At 39.6% G+C, this 19,970-nt stretch overlaps 2 protein-coding genes across 3 annotated transcripts in view; one reads left to right on the top strand and one right to left on the bottom strand.

Annotated features, from left to right (window-relative positions):
- Positions 1-19,970, top strand: part of TERT (telomerase reverse transcriptase) — a 62,194-nt gene that overhangs the window by 31,579 nt on the left and 10,645 nt on the right. Inside the window, exons 18-23 of one of the 2 annotated variants that reach the window (XM_085220555.1) lie at positions 413-2,056; positions 2,498-2,565; positions 6,267-6,330; positions 14,864-15,029; positions 16,119-16,354; positions 16,949-17,133. The gene's annotated coding sequence lies outside the window, so the exon portion shown is untranslated. The remainder of the gene's footprint in view (positions 1-412; positions 2,057-2,497; positions 2,566-6,266; positions 6,331-14,863; positions 15,030-16,118; positions 16,355-16,948; positions 17,134-19,970) is intronic. The other variant, XM_085220554.1, reaches the window with a different exon arrangement.
- LOC100546642 (sodium-dependent neutral amino acid transporter B(0)AT3) overlaps positions 2,835-19,970 on the bottom strand; it is a 21,638-nt gene continuing 4,502 nt past the window's right edge. The window contains exons 2-12 of the mRNA XM_010708608.4: positions 16,342-16,482; positions 14,619-14,756; positions 13,704-13,885; positions 13,189-13,299; positions 9,694-9,806; positions 9,258-9,386; positions 8,283-8,439; positions 6,889-7,093; positions 5,426-5,585; positions 4,294-4,456; positions 2,835-3,050 (exon numbers count right to left, since the gene is read on the bottom strand). Of these exons, the coding sequence (XP_010706910.2) occupies positions 2,835-3,050; positions 4,294-4,456; positions 5,426-5,585; positions 6,889-7,093; positions 8,283-8,439; positions 9,258-9,386; positions 9,694-9,806; positions 13,189-13,299; positions 13,704-13,885; positions 14,619-14,756; positions 16,342-16,482 (1,715 nt within the window). The remainder of the gene's footprint in view (positions 3,051-4,293; positions 4,457-5,425; positions 5,586-6,888; positions 7,094-8,282; positions 8,440-9,257; positions 9,387-9,693; positions 9,807-13,188; positions 13,300-13,703; positions 13,886-14,618; positions 14,757-16,341; positions 16,483-19,970) is intronic.

The raw sequence follows: 19,970 nt of genomic DNA, 5'->3' as shown, positions 1-19,970 counted from the left end.
TGTGTCATACTGATTTACTCTCAAGCTCTACTTGCAGCCCAGCCCAGCCCAAAGAATTTTATCCTCTTCTATTCTGTCCTAGGAAAAGACTTCTTCAGTTATGCTACTCAAGAGGATGTCAGTCATGCTATTTAAGGGAACAAGTCCTCATAAGATACCATGCTTTCTGTGAATAGGAGAGGGCGGGTTGTAGCACTAAAATTTACTGAAATGAGGCTACAGTTCTAGCACAGGAATTCCAGTCACATCCAAAATGCACCAAGAACAGCAAGGCAGTGTTTCTGAAGGAGCTGTTTAGCAGATTTTCTACGTGCCTACTTCAGCTAAACAGTAACTTAACCTTGTGCATTTCCCTGTTGTGAACTTTAGTTACTGAGACTGAAAAGTCTCTCTCCTTTGCTTCCTTTCGCAGACTGAAGCAAATGTCCAGTGGTCCATGCAGTCTGTCATCAGGGGAACAATAATGAAGAGCTCAGAAGTCAAGGAGTTCAAAATTTGCACTGTGTCATGACAGTGACTCGAGATACATCCACAAGATTCAAGTCTATAAATCTATACATAGCTTCATTATTTTCTCAGCATATGTCTATATTATTTAGCTGCAGTTTTTATTATGGGCATACCTCTGACCAAAATGTTAAGCCTGATGACATACCCTTACACATATGATTTTAATGAACATCTATCTGTAATCAAACATGTGAATGTATAGGGTACACTTTAATTAAAATTTCTGTTTACATAGTTTTTATATGAATGTATGCTCAAAATATAAACGGATTTTATTGAAACTATTCTTTATGGAAATCTTAATTTAGCTCATAACCTTTCAAATATAATTTGCGTTGTGTAGTTAGTTATCTGTTATGTGCCTAATTTCTCCTATTTTTTCTATAATTTCATTATCTGATGCCCCTAAGCTCACTTTTTAGCAATTAACCCTTCTAGAAGCAGTCAGCAGTTTGCAGAAGTGTTATAAAAAATAGATATTCTGGCATTTCTGTTTCTATTTTAGTATTACAACAGGAGGAATGTCTTGAGCAGCCAAAGGCAGCAATGCTGTTATTGATGTAACTAGGACTACAAGAGGGGCACATCCAGGGATAAGTTATAGAGCCAGGAGCAGGAAGGAGTCAGAGCCATGCACATGAGGGTTGTCAGATCTCTCCAACTCTTCTGTTAGAACAAGTCATTATGTCCCGTTCCTGCACGCCGTGTCTCACTAACAGGGAGATAGCCCTTGTAGTATTCCTTTGAGCTTTTAGTAGTAATCTTAGGGAGTGAGTAGGTTGAACTAGCTATTATCAAGCTTCTGACACATCTAGTGAGAGTTGGTGTGGTTGGGAAAGGCATTTGGATTTGAAATGGCTTGCCTGGAGAGTCTAGCTCCACTGACAGTGGATTAATATTAATGTCTGAGCAAAAGCTGTTCTATGAGCTTCTGGATCCTTTCAGCATGGCTCTCTCCATTAGGCTTTGTGGTTTGCTGTTGACTTTTTCACAGAAATAGCATTGGAAGTCAGGACCCATGCCAGCAAGTGCTGTGAAAGGGCATTTGCAGCTCTCCCTCACCATTGTTTTCATCCGTCAAGTGGACCTGTCTCTTTCCTTCGTGTCTCTTAGTCACCATCTTGTCAAGGCCTCCGTGAAACCTCCATTGGTGTGACCCTTCAGGCTGTTGCAAAGGAATCAGAGACTACTCTGTTTCCACGCTGCTAGAGAATCGGCCACAAATTGGTGTGTTTTTATGGAGAGAAGCAACATGTCAGTGAGGGATTTGAGTTGGTTTCGTTCTTTTTCAGCTTCTGTTCAAATCCGTTTTATCCCTCATAAAGCTCTGCTAATACATAGCCTATCTCAAGGCTAAATACTAAAACTGTGTCTGTTATTCTTAAACTTCCTGTATCTTTCTTCGCTCTATTAATTATTTCACCTAAGGCTTTGTCATGCCTTATCCTCCCAGGCTTTTCCAGTCTTTTTTCAGAGGCTACTGGTTGCTCAAAAGATGTCTGCAAAGGGAACCCTTATCTCCCATCAGAGTGACCAGGATCTGCAGGTGAGTAGAAGGTAAAGTGTTTTTAAATAAAGATGTATTTCATGGTCATATAATGTTGCAGCACACTAGGATGCTTCCAGACAGTAGTCATTTATCATGTTTAATATGAGAGAATAAGGATTAGTCTTTGGGAATGTTTGTTCTCACAGTATTTTCCACTACAGTAAACCCTGGAATGTACTAGCTAAGATGTTTGTGCAAAATTAATTACTCAGCTTTCTTAGTGCATGTTCTTTTAACTGCTGATGCTTTATTTGTAATGCTTGAGATTATAGAATAATCATAAAATAACGACTGTTTAAATGCATAAAGGAATTTACAAAAAGTAGACTAAGCAAGGAGTCCCTTCCATGAACTTTCATTCCAGCTCTCTTAAGTGGGGGGATTGGTGGAAGAAAATGTTGCTTCTTGGGTTTTAATTTTTATGTTGTTTATCCTTAGGAACTGCATTTATTTGGAATAAGTGAAAGAAGACAGAGGACACTTGAAATAATTGGTGGACTTTCAAGGTTTGTACAATCTGTCTGCTGGGAGACATGAACTTGGTAATGTATAAATAGAATTAAGGCAGTGGAACTGGTGCTTGTTGGTAGGTAGGATTCAGGACAGGATGCAGGTGCAACAAATGTGAAATTGATTGGAAAAAAAAAGGGAACATAGCAGCACTGTTATAGAGTGCTAATGATGGCTGTAAGCAGAACTGCATTAACCATGCTAGCTGAGGAACACATCATGTCTAACAAAAGTTGTCATCTTTACTTACAGACAGATAGAACATTTATTTTTGGGGGGGATGAGGAAAATTGCTGTTAACCTCTTGACATGAAAACATTTCTGGTGGTACAAGGCTTGGGTCCTTCCTTTTGCACATTCGTTTGATCAGATGGATGAGTGCTACCAGAGGTATAAATATACAAGGAAGAGCAGCCAAAAGCACACAGATGGCCTGTACCCAAGGTGGATAGGCTTTCTGTTCCTTCACAGGGAAGTGTTCCTATGGAGATTTAAAACAAACAAACAAAACAAAACAAAACAAAAAACAACAAAACACAGAAGTGAAAATAAATAAAGTGGTTAGGGCACTTACACTTCTATGATTTCCATATATGTTTAAAGATAGCAGAAGTTTTATTTTTCTTCTTTGATAGCATTCAGTGGCCATATCCTCTGGATACCCTTCTTGTGAGTCTAAATATAACTGTAATTTTTTTTTATAGTTTTTCTTTTGTAGATCTTATTCCAGTCTCTGTCTGTATAAATACTACAGAGGCTCATGACGATCTTTGAGGATTACTGCAATCTGTGCGCAGTGTAAGGCTGGAATCGATCTTCTGACCCCCTCCACAGGCTCTATTTGAGAGAGACACAAGAAGCTGCAACTGACATGAGTCAGCCCCACTCAGATTGAGTGTTTTCAAGATCAACAAGACTTTGGCACAGAATTAACCAGCACTGTTCTTGGACCACTGCCTCCTTGCCTCCTTGTCATACATGTTGCACAGTCATACATTCATCAGTGTCCCAGTGGTATTGGTAGTTCTCAAGGAAAATCATAGAATCATTCAAGTTAGAAGAGATCATTAAGATCATCTAGTCCAGCCATCAACCTGTTCTCCATCAAGCTCACTACCAATGTCATAAAATACCATATCTACGTGTTTCTTGAACACCTCCACCTGGGCAGCCTGTTCCAGTGCCTCACCCCTCTTTGTGAGGGGAAATTGTTGCTGATACATTACCTGCATCTCCCTTGGCACAGTGTAAAGCTTTTGTCCTACTGCTGTTATGTGGGAGAAGAGGCTGACCCCTACCTTGCTACAACCTCATTCCAGGTCACTGTCAAGAGCAATAAGGTCTCCCCTGAGCCTCTGAAAATGTTTCCATCCCTGGTATTTCTTATGCAGCTCTGAAGCTCTACTTATACATATGCACCACTTATGAAACTATGGAGTCTCTGTGAGACATTCCACTTTAGCAGTTGTCTGTATCACGTGTATCTCTAAGAAATATGGAGTGTGGTGGCACAAGACATCTCAGAAAGAAGCCTTTGATAACAGGAAAGCCATTTTACTATTTGTAACCTTGTAATGTCTGTGCATACTGGAGCCTTCCTGATCTGAGCATTTTATCACTGCAGACTGCACTGTGTGAACAGCAGTGATTTTAAAGGGCCTGGTGGGAGAGAAAAACATACAACCCTCAATTCCGTTAAGTATTGCAAATATTGGAGAACATACGTATTTGGGGTTCCAGGCTGCATAGGTTGGCGTCTTCTGTATCTGGAGAGTAACAAAGGCCACAAAGACAATTAGCAGGAGCAGAGGGCTTATAAACCTCCATGTGATTTGCCAGTAGAGATTTAGTTTTCGTCCAGTCATCCATTTCACGTCTTTACTGAACCTTGTAAGAGGAGGCATGTATATAAAGATGTCAGAGCTTAGTGGTAACAATTTTGTTCTCTCTCTTTCTGTAGTCTTTCTGTAAGTTTTAAATGTGATACAGCTCCTTGAATCTTTTCTACTCCATACCCTTCCTTAATAACTTGCTGTAGATGTCAATATTTAAGAAAGTAGAGCTTTTTTTTCCCCCGAAGGTGAATGTGGGTATGTCAGTTTATATAACCTGAGCGCGTTATGCTAGTGTAAGTTTTCTAACTACAGGTGAGTAATAAACATGTTACAGCAATTCTGTAGCATCTAATCCAGACGATGTCAGGACTCAAGTACCAGAGTGAAAATTAGGTAAAGTTTAAGTCACAACAAGCACCAGAGAAAACAAAATGATGAAAACTAACATTTGTTGAGGACTGGGACAACTTCTGGACTAGAAGGATCCCAATTAGGGAAGACAAGCTTAATTTCAATCAAAATGACATGGAATTCCTGGTATTTACAATTAAAAGAATGTAGGAAAGCTTTTATAGTAAAGCATGATTTTTAATCTGTCTGTGACCGAGGAGATTCTCAACATGTTGTCTGAGCCTTTTAATGAGGGAAAGCTACTGCGTGCCGCTTATCATAAATTTTGATGTGAAACAAACAAAAGCTAAACAAAAAATGCAAGAATAGAGGGAACAAAATGGCAATAACAGAAGGCTATTTCAAAGACGGTGCAACTCTGCTTGGCCAAGGAACTACAACAGGTGTTGATTTTTCAGCACCAAGGCTAGAATTTCCCATTCTGTAAGTGATAAGCAGGGAGCATCCCTCTTGGTTTATATATATAGGAAACTTGAAGCAAAAAATGATAGCAGCATTCACTGAACTGGAAAGCATTACTGAAATGTTAGTGTTTTGTGTCTGTATATAACGCACATGGATTGAGAGGAAGATGCATTTACCTCTTAAGAGAAAAAAGTTTCCAGCTTACCTTTTAATTTTGTAGACATACGCAATCCCAATCACCTCAAAGAAAGCGATAACTAGAAGAGGCAGTGAGCCTGCGTAGCTGTCAAAAATGTCAATCCAGTAACTCCCTGAACCCAGTGTAAAACAGAGAGCAAAAAGGAAGGAAGCTAGACATATTATACCTGAAGAAAAAAAGATATATTTGTTACTGGAGGACAGAATTTGAGATCATTTTTGTTCTAAATTGTTTTTACTTGTGTTTGAGTGACTTTTATTCTCTCTCCCTGTATTGGATCTACTTGATACCATTTCCCAAACTCAGTTTTCTCCTCTGTGGTGACCAAAGACATCATTCTTTTGCATGAGGAAAGCATTCCTGTGACAAGTATCCTTCAGTTACTAGAGTTCCAAGCAAGTACTCTGCACTGTGCCTTGCCTTGTGGTAGTTTTTGGATGTTGCCTATTGACTGATGCAGAGAGCTTTAGCTGTTCTCATGTTCATGCAGTCATTGGGCTACATGAACAGCTGGGACCTGTGGTGGGTAAGGACCCAGAGCTGAGAAGGATACCTCCTTATGTCCCAAGATGTAAGTACATACATACGGATGGTTACCTCATCAAGTTGCAAATAGATTTGTTTTTACATAAAAAGCTGTGGAATGAGAAGAATCTAATTTAGGTGCCACAGCAAGACTTTAGAAAAGGCATGGTAGCAATATTCCACGTATTAATTTAAAATGATACAGTAGACAGATGTTAATCCATTACTTGAAACTACCGAATTTTTTCTAGACCAATCCAGTAGGATCTCTCCTATTATTCTCTTCTATTTCTTTTTGCTAATGCAGGCTTTTATGTTTCAGCAAAGAAAGCCAAAATGAACAAATTCAACTCAGAGCCCAGTTCCTGAAGAGAAGGCTGGATTTGGTGAGTGTCTCACTTGGAAGAGATTCTAGCTTTGAACATTAAGCAGTCATTCCTCATTATCTGCTCAGTAAATGCGAAATAGTTGGTAGTACTATAGTTCTGAATGAAATAGGGGTGAGTGATCTGTCTTACAGTCATGCTAATGTTGTGATACAGTAAGTTCTTGCACAGATAGGGCAGACTGGCTGATGTCACTTGTTACCTTAATATTGTGTTATTATCAGAAGGCCTCAGTGGAGACGAGGCTCTTCCTGATGTTTGCAACAGCTTAGAGCAAGCTTGGCTCCAGTCCCGGTAATTAAATGAGCATTCACGGACTGAAACAGCTCTTGCAAGCTAAGGACAATGGCAAGGGCAATGTGATACCATATGCCAAAGTGCTACCTCATCTATATGCTTATCTTCTGCAAATACAATCCACTACCTTGACTAGCACTACACAATAGCTAAGTTAATATTACAAATTCTTAATCCCTTTACAATATTTACTAAGCAGTTGATCATTATGCATGTATACAGAAGTCACCTTCTTTGAACAAAGCAAACCAAATACCTTACCAGACAAAAGCTCTTTAGGTATTGATTTAGATATAACTTGAAGTTCTAGAAGAGGAGTGAAGACTCCTTCAATGTTTCCAAACATGGAAGAGAGGCCCAAGCTGAACAACATTACAAAAAACAGGATGGCCCAGGCCTGTGAGCCCGGCATTAGGATAATGGCTTGAGTGAACACGATGAAAGCCAGGCCAGATCCTGATACGCTCTGCAGAATTCACAAACAAATTAAAATAAATGTTATAAAGGGCTAAATGTAATTTCTCAGGACCAGAGAAGCTGTGAGTCCTCCATCTTTGAAGGTGTTCAAAATCAGATGAAGCCCTGGGCAGCCTGATCTGAGTGGGTGGCAACCCTCCCCATGGCAGGAGCTTGGAGCTGATTAGTACTTAAGGTCCCTTCCAACCTAAACTATTCTATGATTCTGTGATTCTGTAACACACACGTATCTTCACATTCTGAACCTCAAGATCAGAATTTCAGCTTGTATTATTTTCTGAGATACAGTCTAGTTCAAGTTTGACGTAAACTAAGAATAATTGAGAATGCTATTGTTTTTAGGGTTTGCACTAGGCAAGATAATCAAAATGATTGTTTCTGGTCATTGCACCTAAATAAGCTGTACAGTTTGTAAATGTGTTTCTGAAGCTGGCCTCCTAAGGTCAAAAAGGGATACAAATATTTATACCAGAGTATATGAAAACAAGGCACCTGACAATCAAAAAGTTGTGTAAAACCAGTGGAAATAGCGAAGCTTCAACTTTGTCACCTCTTATGCTGTGTCCTTTTCTGGAATCAAGGATGCTGGCTAGCCTAGCAGGCTATGCAGCAGTCAGCACAGGAGGAAATCAGTAGTGGGAAGTGTTCATGGGAGTGGAAATTAAGAGCTCCATTTTAATTTTAAATGGTCTACTAGGTATGAATTGACAGTCACAGATCAGAATTATGTATTTGCACATATATGGGATCAGAGGCAAACAGTATATGTTTTAATATAGTTTTGATACTTCAGTTGCCAAATAGAGATTTAGGAAACTCCCATTCAGCATCTTTTCTCTATAATCGTTCAGCTAGTTGTGTTTTCTCTCTTGGGCTTATTCCTCTAAACTGGAGTAGAACTAAATCCAGCGTCCATCGTGTATGCTCTGTGTAGGAGCCCCTTTGAACACTAATTCTATGATTACTATGTACTATTTTGAATACCGTATGAGGTAGCTTTGAGGGCTGCTCTACAGTAGTGCTGATGTGTGAAATTGTGAAGAAATGTTTTATGATTTTATTAAAAAATATATTAATTACAACTAAATTAGAAGTGAGTTAAACAAAGTGGCTGGTCCTTCTATGTACATATACATATATTTATTTAAGGATTATATTGTTAGAAGCAATTATGGTACCTGATCAAGAAATTCTTGAAGGTCACAGCTTTTCAGTTTCAGACCAGCGAGTTTTTCTGGATTTGATGAATTCAGGAACGTGATCCAGTCTGTGTAGTTCTGTCGTGTAATGCTTTGTTCTGGAAGATCATATTCATTGATGACACTGATAATATTCCTGACAGAGAAGCCAACATATGGAAATGTTATGCATTTGAACATTAATAGAAAATTGTTTACTTCCAGTGTTGTTGTTTATAGCATAAAAGAAAATATTACACAGGGATATACGTATATGTAATTTTTTCCTAAATATTTATATATAGGTATAAAATATTTATGTGAATAAGTATATATATATATATATATATATATATATATATATATATATAAAATTATATGAGGATATATATGTCCTATATTTTTACATATTTTTATAAATAACATATATTCATCTATCTATAAAATATAAAATATATATGAGGGATATATGTCCTCCTATATACAGATTTTTTATATATTTTTGTACATATAATGAATATATATAATTTGCTAAATGATTAGGAAAAAATATTCATTAATACTTATTTGAGATACGAATTCAGAGTACTTTATGCAGATCTCTAAAATATATTTCAATTGTTATTTTGTACGCCTATATCATTTCCACCACTTGTGTTTAATAACAAATCCCGTGGAATAGAAAAATGTTTTATTTTTACTATTTCTAATGCTAGCTTAATGTGTGATCCTTAATTCGTGGGTCTTTATTAGTGTGTATTAATTAATTAGTGTATATTAACTTTATTAGTGTATATTAATTCCAATATATTATTCTATAATGTTTTATTCAATACAAATGCTATTGTGATCATTCATTCCTCAGTGCCATGGTGATATCTCCATATGGATACTTTTGCTTTTCAGTGGAATGCATGCACATTATCTGTTTAGCTGTAGAAACTACAGTATAGCACTGGAATGGAAGTTTCTCACCTGTCCAAGCAGTCCCAATAGCCTGTGATTGCTTTAAATCCCAAAACAGAAAAGACTGGAATGGAAGCATAGAGGGATGTTATGCTGTTCACAACTGCTACTGTCACAGCATCCTTTTCGCAGTCATTTCTAGAAGTAGAATTCAAATAAGCAAATTGGCTAAAAAAAGTATTATCTATCCACACCCCCTCCATGATATAGAAGAGACTTCCACATTAACAATTAGTACTGTAGGCAAAAAATTAATCTATACAAAATATATTTGCTGAGCATAAGAAAAAAAAAAAAGTTAAAATGGTAAAATAGATCACTAAAACCTGGAAGGAAAGCAGCTGCTGAGATCCCCTAGAAGTATGCCAGATTTTGAAAATTTTAGAAAATTGCGTGAAGCGCTGCAAGAATGTATCCAAGTTGTAAAGGTCACAGTTCCACTTACTTTGATGGATTGTAGCTTGAGAATGCAATAAGCCCTCCAAAAGCCAAAGAAAGAGAGAAGAAAATCTGGGTGGCAGCATCAAGCCACACACGGGGATTTTTCAGGATGTTCAGCTGAAATAATTGGAATGAATGCATTATTTAGGAATTAATAAACTTTCTGTTCTCTTGGCTGCTCTATTTCACGTGTGTGAAATTGTGAGTTGTGATGCCAACTATATACACTGAAAAATGGAAATTAGTTCAAAATACTTCATTAGAGCAGATGTTTCTGAAGGCACATTAAAAAATATGTATAAAATCTGTTTCATTTTAAAACTTTCATTAATGCAGTTATGTAGCTCTTCTATCTGATAATAGATAGGTAATACACAGGTAATAGGCACACTGTGGAGACACTACATTACATTTTTCTTCAATGTGTTTCTTCTTGTTATTATACATAGTGAGTAACTTACAGTCTGAGGTTATTATCTTCTTAAAACTGTACAAATACTTAATCTTTGTCACATTTTAAAAAACTAAACAACAAAAAAACTTAAAAGTTCAAGAATGGAATACTCATTAAAAAAATAGAATGTGTATCTCAAATTCAAACTACTATGTAAACAAAAATGCAAAGTAGTGTAGGAAAAAGAAGGAAGAAGGAAAAATTAACAGAGTGAAATTTGGAATTTGATTTAAGAAGGGAAGATTTCATAGAGGAAATTAACTGAAAAAAAATCTGTGGGTTTTTTTTTTTTTTTTGGCTACGAAGAACAGTATGCAATTTTAAGTAAATAACTGGACTAAAGTTTACCATTAAAATTAATCTAAAAGTAAAGCAAGTTGAGTGCATCACTTTGTTTTACATCAGTCTGAGCACAGAAAAATGTGGCATCTCAGTCATTCAGGCTGAACTATGTGTTTTGTGTGTCGTGTCTACATCTCTAGGCTGTTGACCCTGTACACCACTGTCATGTGTTGGACTAAGAGTGTGCCAAAGAAAGGTTGTAGTATTTTGGGTTTCTCTAAAGCTGGTCTGAGCTTGAAGGATTAGAGTAATGCACTCACCTCAGTTTGGATAAACCACATATGCTGTGGCAGTGTGTGTGACAGTGCTTTGACCACAGGAGAACATTTCATACAGCATAGTTTAATGAGCAGGTACATGGAACCACTGCTGGCTGAAATGCTTCAGCTTAGGCTAACAGACCTGTTAGGACATTTACTTTGGAAGATTTTAACCAAATCCTCCAATGCTAGAGTGCTTACTGATAGGAGCTTGTGCACATCCAGAAACAGACTGCTATGCAGAAATGAAGTATTCATGTTGTTGCCTGGCCTATGTGCTGCCAAGCCAATGGTCGGTGCTGACGGATCCAGTTGCTACAAACCTGTCTTGTAGCTTGGTGTTAGATGCAATGCACTTACTAACTCTGGAACATGCTAATCAACCTCAAAGTTTGAAAAAACAATCAGTAGACAGGCAAGTGAAAAGTGATGTGACCAACTCACTGTACTGACGTACATGTGTCCAAACATCACTGGATTTTGTTGGGCCCACCTTTGTTTCGGGGGGCTCTACTGAGACCTCCTAGAAAAGACCCTTGTAAATCCAGCATGTGCAGTAAGTTGAGCAGTATTGCTCAACTTTAGAACATCATGACAAGGTTGTTATCTGATCATAAGCCAATAATTATGAGCCTAAAAGTTATTTTGGATTTTCCGTAATTTGCCATGTAGGTTTCATGAGCATGTTTTTAGAAGACTAAATGTGCTGTAGCTAGAAACAGGTAGATGAAGATATCAAATCAGAATGTGAACAAGTGAACACTGGAGTGATCTGGAAAGTAAGCATTCGCTGTTGTAGAACCCCCCAGATATTTACAATCCTTGAAACTCTTTCAGATGTGAAAGAGGCTGGAGAAAGAGGCATTTGTGCTCCTGAGCAGACGCAGAAAAACATGGAAGCTGACCTCCATAAAGGCTTGATAGAATCCTTTTTCTGCTGCCTGTGAGAGCAGGCCCCTCAACACTTCTGGTAAATATTTTTTAATAAAGTCATTCAGATCAAACAGCCAACATAATGTGAATCCCAAAAAGAGGGGGAGAAAAGAATTGTTAACAAGTGAGAGAGCAGAAGAAAAGAGGCTTTGTAGAGAAATCTAAAGAGGATTTTGGTTAGATACTCTAAGGAACCTGTATGAACATATCCAGCAGCTTATTTATTTTCATAGGCTGGAGGACAGGGACAGGAGAGAGTGAGGAAGGGAGATTAAATTCCCACATTTGAGGAAGAACAGAGCATTGATAACCTGAGGGTTAGGAAAGGAAAATATCCAGTTTCTGAGCTGTGGCTTGGTGGACTGAGTTACAGATGAGACAGACATACCTTGGTCTCATGCTCTTTCAGCATTATTTGCCACCTTGATTACTACTTTGCCATGGGAGAGAGCCCAACAGCTCCTTGCTACAGTTCAGAGCCTGTAATCACCTGGATAGCACTCAGGATGCTGGTGTTGATTTATTCTTACAGCTGAATTGGCCAAATACCCATTCTCCACTGCTTTATCATAGGAGTTTGGCAGTTAGTTGCGTGGTTTTCTATTTTTTCTATTTTTGAAAACCGTGACCAAAGCCATTTGGGCACCTGGAGTACTGCCAGCAGTACAAGCCCATTCCTCTTACACCACTGTGTATCCCTGCTGGGAGGGAAAAAGGTCTGGACTTGCCCAACTTGAGCAGAATGTAATTGTGTAATGTAATGTGTGAGCTTACCTACAGAACATGTGGTTTATCCACATCTAGACTTGACAGCCAACAAATGCCTTCAGAACAGGAGAGTGGTGCTCCTTTCAGTGAAATCAGTATTCCCTTTAGACCTTAACAGATGGGAAAGTGAGGTGACACCAGACACCTGGAGGTCTAAGAACATCTTCAGTGTCAGTCAGTCAGGGCTGTGTAGTCAAGCAACACTGATGGCCTGACACCTTTCCATTGCAGGTAACTCATGAGTGAATTTTTCCACACTAGTTTTGTCAGTTTTTTCCCCAGAAAAGCAGAGGATGGGCATGTTCAGTAAGGCAAAGTCTGTCTGTGGACACTGAGACCACAGAGGAGGGGTATGGTGTTCACAGGGGCAGGTGCTGGGGCCTTGAAGGCCAGCTCTGCAATTGTTTGTCCACTGGTTGTCCCAAGCTCAGAGGTTGCTCTATCAGTGGGTGCTGCCTTTCTTCTTTTCAGCTCTCCGCTTTATGGCAATTTTTAGCACTGAGGCAGAGCTATGAGGATGCCCACAGCTCACAGCAAGCACTTGGCAGTCCAATTTAACTTTGAGTTTGCACAGTGTAAGGAGGTCCATCTGAAATGACCAGCATATAGAGGGATCTAAGGCTCCTATCCTTTTGAGAAGATGAGAAAAAAAAATGAGAGAACCTCAAAATGAATGTATAGCGTGAGATCTGAGGGGTGAAAAAGGAAAAGTAGTGTTTCTGACAATAGTGGTAATACTTACATTAGGGGTGAAAAGGTACACTAGACCTTCGGTGGCTCCTGGTAGAGTGAGTCCATGAATAAGGAATATAGTTAGGACCAGGTAAGGAAATATTGCTGTTACATAAATTGCCTAGTCAGAAAGTGACAAGACAAAATTATTGACAGTAACATTAATGGATCTTTTTTAAAGTTTTTGCCATGTGCCATCCTAATATTTTTAGATATAACAAGTTACAAGTGAGCATGGTTAAAAGTTATAAATTACTTCAATAATATTTAGTAATAATTTATTAAAAATAAAAAATATTCTTAGAACAATAAGGGGGAACTACTAGGGCAAGAAGCATTTGCAAAGGAAAAGGAGAAAAGCATGTTTCTGAGCTATCTGTGCTGCTGTTACCACTTAGTTGGACAAGGAGCACAGTGAAATGGGACTGAAGTGGTACCTGGCAGTGAAATTGATGAACTTTGGAAAATGACATCCAAAGCGCAGGATAAATCCCTGAGCTGTTTACTTCTGTGTCTTTCTCCTACCTTTCCTGTGGTTTCAATCCCTCGAATGGTGCAGAGATACACAATTGCCCAGCAAGCTGCTAAGCACAAAACAAGCCACCACTGTAACATGCCGCTGTCGGTGACGTCAGGTGTTATGTTCAAAGTTTTCCTGTACCAAAAATAATTGACTGCAGTACTTTCATAACATTCTTCGTTGAGCCCTGGAAAAGGATGGCATACATAAGAATAAATGTTCAAATGTGGTAATATTTTTCCACTCACTGTATAGCAAGGAAACAATGCTCTACAGGGGTGGAGAGCAGCAGGGTCGCTGTTTTTACATGCAATCTCATTCAAATTTAGCAGTATATTTTTTTTTGTCATGAAAAAAAAAAGACAATTTTGGTAAAGAAATGTCACTCAAAAAAAGCCAAAAAGTCATTTTAAAGAACAGAGAACAGTCTTTATTCGGTCTTTAGATATGCTTTTTTAGGTCTTACTAGTGTTTTTGTAATGGGTAATGTGTAACTAATTGTCTTCAAATAGTTTCTCTACCATCTCAAAAATTATTGTTTATTTTATTTATTTTTAAACATTTCATTTTTTACTCTGAAATCAAAGGAGTAGTGGACTTTCTGGCTTGTAATAACCAAGGTATCACTACTCAATGAAAACACAAGTCTCCTTTAAACCAGTTTCTGAAAGATGTCTTAAATTTGCTTTGCAGTTATGTCAGCAATCTCACGTGTCTTGATACGTAGTTTATGGTGACAGTCATGAGTGTCTTGATAAAAGACTGTTTCTTCATAGTCAGAAAGCACAGGATGTTCTTTCAAGTGGTCCCTGTACCATCATGTCAGCAAAACAAGTAAACCGATCTTCTCTTTTCCCTCTAGTCCCCAGACTCTAATGTCTGTGATACTCCAATCGCAGTGACACTGAAGCAGCTGTTACCTGTTCTGTTTTCATTTAGAGGGCAGATGCTCCATGGAAGGGGTTCCTGGAAAGAGTTGATGAAGTACCACATCACCCAGGTTAGAATGGTGTTGTAGTATAAGCTCACCAGAATCGACACCATCAATGAAGCAACCCCTGCAGATGACAGATTTCAGCTTAGAAAACCTGGGAAAAGTTACCAGTCATAACACTTGCTCTTAGAATCTCCCATCTCCTAATTTCTTCTTTTTTTTTTTTCCCAGAGATTTTCACAAGGGATGATGTGTATTTGCATCCTCGGCTCTGATGCGCAGCCCCTGGCTCCACCAGCCCTGCTGTAAGAAGGATGGTGCTGCTCTACTTTGTGCCCTGGGCTTAGCCTTTTACCCTTCTGGGAGACTCTGTGCCAGCAGGCAGCCACCTGAGCAAGTAGGTGACAAATGCTAAGAGTAGGGCTCTGGGGCACCAAAAGCAGGAGACATAGGACCCACAACTTTGGGCCTTTAAAACTCAGATCTGTAAGCACTTCAGGGGCAACATCTGAGGTTGTACCAGAGTCACTTTCAGCTGTAGGGACGGAAACAAGTTCTATGACTTCACTGAGGTTGTCTAATATGAAAAACGTGAGAAATAGCTGCCTTCTTTAAGAGTTCTGGCTTGCTGGGCTCAGACATTCAGGGTGCCTCCTCTTCAGATAGAGAGCTGGGAGCATACCCAACTCCTGACTTATTGGCCAGCCCACTTCTGAAAGTGGCTTCACATTTGGATAGAGCCTAGGAAAATTCATACTGGAAGGGATCCCACTAAATCTGTAGTTTGATTTCTTGCTTTGAGGTCAAAGTTAGGCAGGCTTTTTATCCAGTGTGGCTTCCCGATGGAGATGACACTTTGCTCAGAGTAGGTGAAGACTCAGCCACTGGCTCCTGGTTACCAGGAATCTAAACAGCCAGCATAGGAATAGGGCACATAGGACAAGCTTAAGTACAGAATGCTGCTCAGTTCATAAAAATAAAAGTAAAATTGAGACAGACATTAGATCTTCCTGAAGTAGTCTCTCTAAAGCACTGGGTTTTGAGTTGTCCCAGTTCCTACAAACACTTGTGATTTTACCTGGTCCAGGAGAAGTGTGAGGTTTAAACTACTTATTTTGAAGATGAAGGTTGAGTGCTTTGACATAGTATATAATTCAGTATTTATTTATTTATTTTACAACATGACACAACTTTAACAGCAGACCAAAGGAGACTGAAGTTTCACAGCACAATATTGCTGCATAAGGGCACTGTGTTGTCCCATACTGTGCACAGACACACTAAACTACTGTCTTCTGTTCTTACAATAAGTAAGAAAGTGTATCAATACTACAGATTTTGCTTGCTGTTTTTTTGCAAAGGAAAGTTGGACCTGCTTAGTAGTGGGAGAGGAATCTAGCTGGAGGTCCCATCCTGCTGCTTTGTGGTTCTTCCCAGTTGCCCTCTTACTCTTAAATAACTTCTTCCCACTCTTTTCCTTCCACAGGCATAGCTGTCAGCACCAGTCCCATTTTCCTGCATACAGCAAGACACTCTAGCTCTCCTATCTTGCACCCACATCAAAGGCTAAAAGGTTCATATTTTAGGCTCCCATGTGTCTGGAGTGACACTTGATTGGAGTGATATCCTGATGAGCATCACGTGCAGCCCTGTAGGAAATAAGTGCTGAGTGGGAGCCCAGCTGTGGTTCCTTCAGCCCAGATACCTACCGACTCCTCCCAGGTAAGGTGAGATGGTGTGCCAGGCATTGATGCTGCCTTTCCTCAGGCACTGTCCTAGGGCAAGTTCAAGATGCAGCAGCGGGATTCCTTCAAAGATAAGAGCGATGAAGTATGGAATCAGGAATGCCCCTGAAAGCATAATTAAGTGCAATTAAGCTACACAGTTATCTGCACCTCGTTCAAATTGCTGTTATCTCCTCTATTTCATGGCTGTAACAAAGTCCTTGTAGGAAGTGTTGAGAAAGGCAATGTGGATGTGGATGCTTGCCCAGGAACAGCTGCTGATTGTGGGTGGTTTTGTTGGTGGTAATGAAGGAGGAAAGGCCAGGACCACTAATGCTGCAGGGCACATCCCCTCAGCACTCTGACATCTCATGAACATAAGCTGTAAGGATCCACACCCCTTCCACTATTTCCCTTTCTTTTGCTGGGGGGATAGCAGCAGATACATAAGCCAGGAAGTATGCGCTGGAAACTCTAAACATTGAAAAGGTTTTAATGGCTAGCATTTGTAAAGCATTAACAATTACCACAGTTCTTGAAATGCAGGTGTCATTCCATTCTGATGTCTTTCTATGTGATCTCTTTTCTGCAGAATGGTCAGACCAAAGCTGAGAAGCTGCCCTTTCCCACTGGCAAAGCAAGACTTTGCGCTGGAAGCCCCTAGAAGAACACGTTTCTACATGACATTCTACAAGAACCTGTAGGTGCTGCGTAACTGGAAACAAGCTGAAAACTGTTCTGTAAGCTGTGGGAGCAATGACATCTGGTTTCATCCAGGTTTGTATCCTTTGTCATCTACATCTTTCATCTTTCTGTTGAGCGGGAGACAGCGTGTGCTTCTGGCTGTTGCAGGACGATGGTGCGCACTGCCTTGGATCTCTGTTCTTTACACAGACACTGATCTTTATGAGACCAAGTGACATCTCACTGGCATGCTCATCCCTTTTGCCCACCTGTCCACTTGAGTCAAAATGGCCTAAGAAATGGAAGTTTAGTGGTATGACATGGCCATCAGTCACTGTGCCCACAAAACAGTTTTTCTTTGGGGAAACAAAAATAGAAATGCTATGTCCACACCTTCCTATCCACCCACCAGCTTATGCCACCTCTGTGCCCTTTCATCACTCTAATGGCAATTCTACACCTCATTATGCCATCATCGCAGTCCTTGTGCTGAGGGAGCACAGCAGTCCTTGGCAAGGAAAAGGGAGCTACCATGGAGCTCTTCCTGGAGCTGCCTCTGTTTTGTAATCACTGACTGTTTAGAAAGGTGGGGCATATAAATCAAATCACTTCGAGCTAAAAATTGCAATAACTTTGCTACCTATTGCTAGATAATTGCAGTAACTATATGCAACACCCAGACAAGGTGTGTTATTTATTTAATAGTTTTCTACAAAGAAATGGGGGAAAAAACATACATGATGCCCCTTTCAGTGAGAGACTGCTCTTAATTTGCCAAAGGTAGAAACAAACATCTCTGTGGCTTGGTTTCCTAAGATGTTTTAACACTAAGAAGCAGATTTGGAGGAGTCTCACTGCTGACTTCCAGGACATGAGGTACCCACTTGAGATGCTTGAGAGCCCTGCTTGACAGTCCCTCCTACTTGGAGGAGGTTCTTAAGTACCCAGGTACAAAGCGAGAGATTTAGAGGAGTGTGGGAACCCAGCAGCTCATTTATCTGAAGTGTTTTACCAACTGATGAAATCTAGACTGGAGGCAGGCACTGGATATCCTGTGTAAATACTGAGGAACTCTCATGCCCTTCCAGGGGAGCTTCGTAGCCTCTCTCCTTCCTCAGCCCTGTGCTCTTGTTCAAGGCCTGGTAAAATTGTCAGAATATAGCCACTTCTGCAACACACCTGCCTTGCTGACAGTCAGATGGTTGGGCTGTCCCATCTCTGGGTGGTGGCTCCTGAACAAGCAATCTGGGGATGCTGGGTTCTTCCTTGCAGCCATTCCACAAGACACCTGTCTCCTGTATCATACCTCCATGGAAATAATCCTGCAATAATGAGTGCAAACTGCCATGTGTTATCTCTCTTTCCTCTGTTTGTTGGTTCGTAGCAGAGCACATTTGAATATTCTGCAGATAGAAGCACTTTTACTTTGTGTTGGTTTGTATGCATCTCCAGTTGTATTTGCAACATAATGTCATGCTTTGAGGGGAAAAAAAAAAATTGTTTTTCATGAGAACAATGTAAAAAGTGTGATACCTGCAATTGTGAAAAGATGGCAAAAGATTGAGTTAAAAGTAGTTCATGGAACTAATCTTTCTCAAACCAAATTCAAATAAGCAGCTCAGAGTGTAGAGGTTCAGCTCACAGACGTAGTTACTGCTTTTGTTTTTAGGCAAAAAGAAAATAGGAAAAACACAGTCTGCTCAAGCATTTAAAACTTGCACTCCTTCTCAATAAAATCTCTTACACATAGAATGAAAAAGGTAGCAAATACTAATGGTGAATAAGAACCCACTGGTACTGTACAATCGAGGGTCTGTTTAATCCTTAAAGGAGGATGCACCAAAAGGCAGAACTTGTATATCTTTTGAACATTGCTATCAGAGATCTAGGAAGAGGAAAATGCAAGAAGTAGAATGAAGTTTCACATTGGTTCCTACCACAGAGTGTGTATCACAAAACAGAGCTCATCATTCAAACACAGACAGTTAACGTATCAGTGTGTATATGATGTGTAGCACAAGCACAACAGGAGTGCAGTAGAGTTGGCTTATTGGTAAGTTGGTTCTGTTTATGGTAAAGCCCCAAGCAATGTGGAGCACTAGCATGTCATGCTTCGTATTGCTGCTAACTGCAAAGAGCCTTTACAATGAGGAGAGCTTTACAGTCATTGTAGTAGCTGCCCTGATACTGGAAGTGTGTGTATAGCACTCCATCCACAAATCATCTTCTGGTTGGACCAAGTTCAGGCTGAAGCAAGCCTGAAATGAAGATAGTGCCCTCAGTTGTGTACGGCATGGATGCTGGGTCTCAAGGACAGCTGCTTTGCTCCACAGACCTGTTCTTCCAGGGCCGTACTGCTTCTTCATGAGGACACAGCCCAAGGAACCCCTGAGCTTCTTGGGATTTTGTGATTCCTCACAGTGATGATTCCTTCCATTTATTGAGCCCAGAAGCCAACCTAATTTCCTGAACTGTTACTGTGTCTTGCTCAACTCCTCAGTGAAAAGCTGGGGCAGGTGATAATTGAATTAATTGTTCTGTCAAATAGTGAAAAGTTCTGCTCTTTGCAAAATACTTTTTCTTTTTATCTGTTTATTTTTATACAATATCTTTTAGGCTTCTGTGTTGTTTCAGATTTTAGTTTCTTCTGAATGCAGTGAGCCAAGCAACTGCATTTCATAGCAAGTTGTCATTCAAATTTTAGCAAAAGGCCATGGGTTATGAATATCTGGAAAGCATTCCCTCAGAAGCACATGGACATTCTGCCCTTACAGCAGGAGTTTAGGGTGTATTTATTTTCCTAAAAAGAACTGTGATTTATATTAAAGGCATTTTCCAGTTATTCTGTAGGTTCAGGCACTATGCACATAATTTTTATTATCCATTGGTTAGACCAATGCATACCAGCTGTAATCAGGTACAACTTTGCA

The sequence above is a fragment of the Meleagris gallopavo genome, chromosome 3, assembly GCF_905368555.1.
Source record: "Meleagris gallopavo chromosome 3, MGAL_WU_HG_1.1, whole genome shotgun sequence".
Classification (NCBI taxonomy): Eukaryota; Metazoa; Chordata; class Aves; order Galliformes; family Phasianidae; genus Meleagris; species Meleagris gallopavo.
This window is presented reverse-complemented; position numbering and strand designations above follow the sequence as displayed.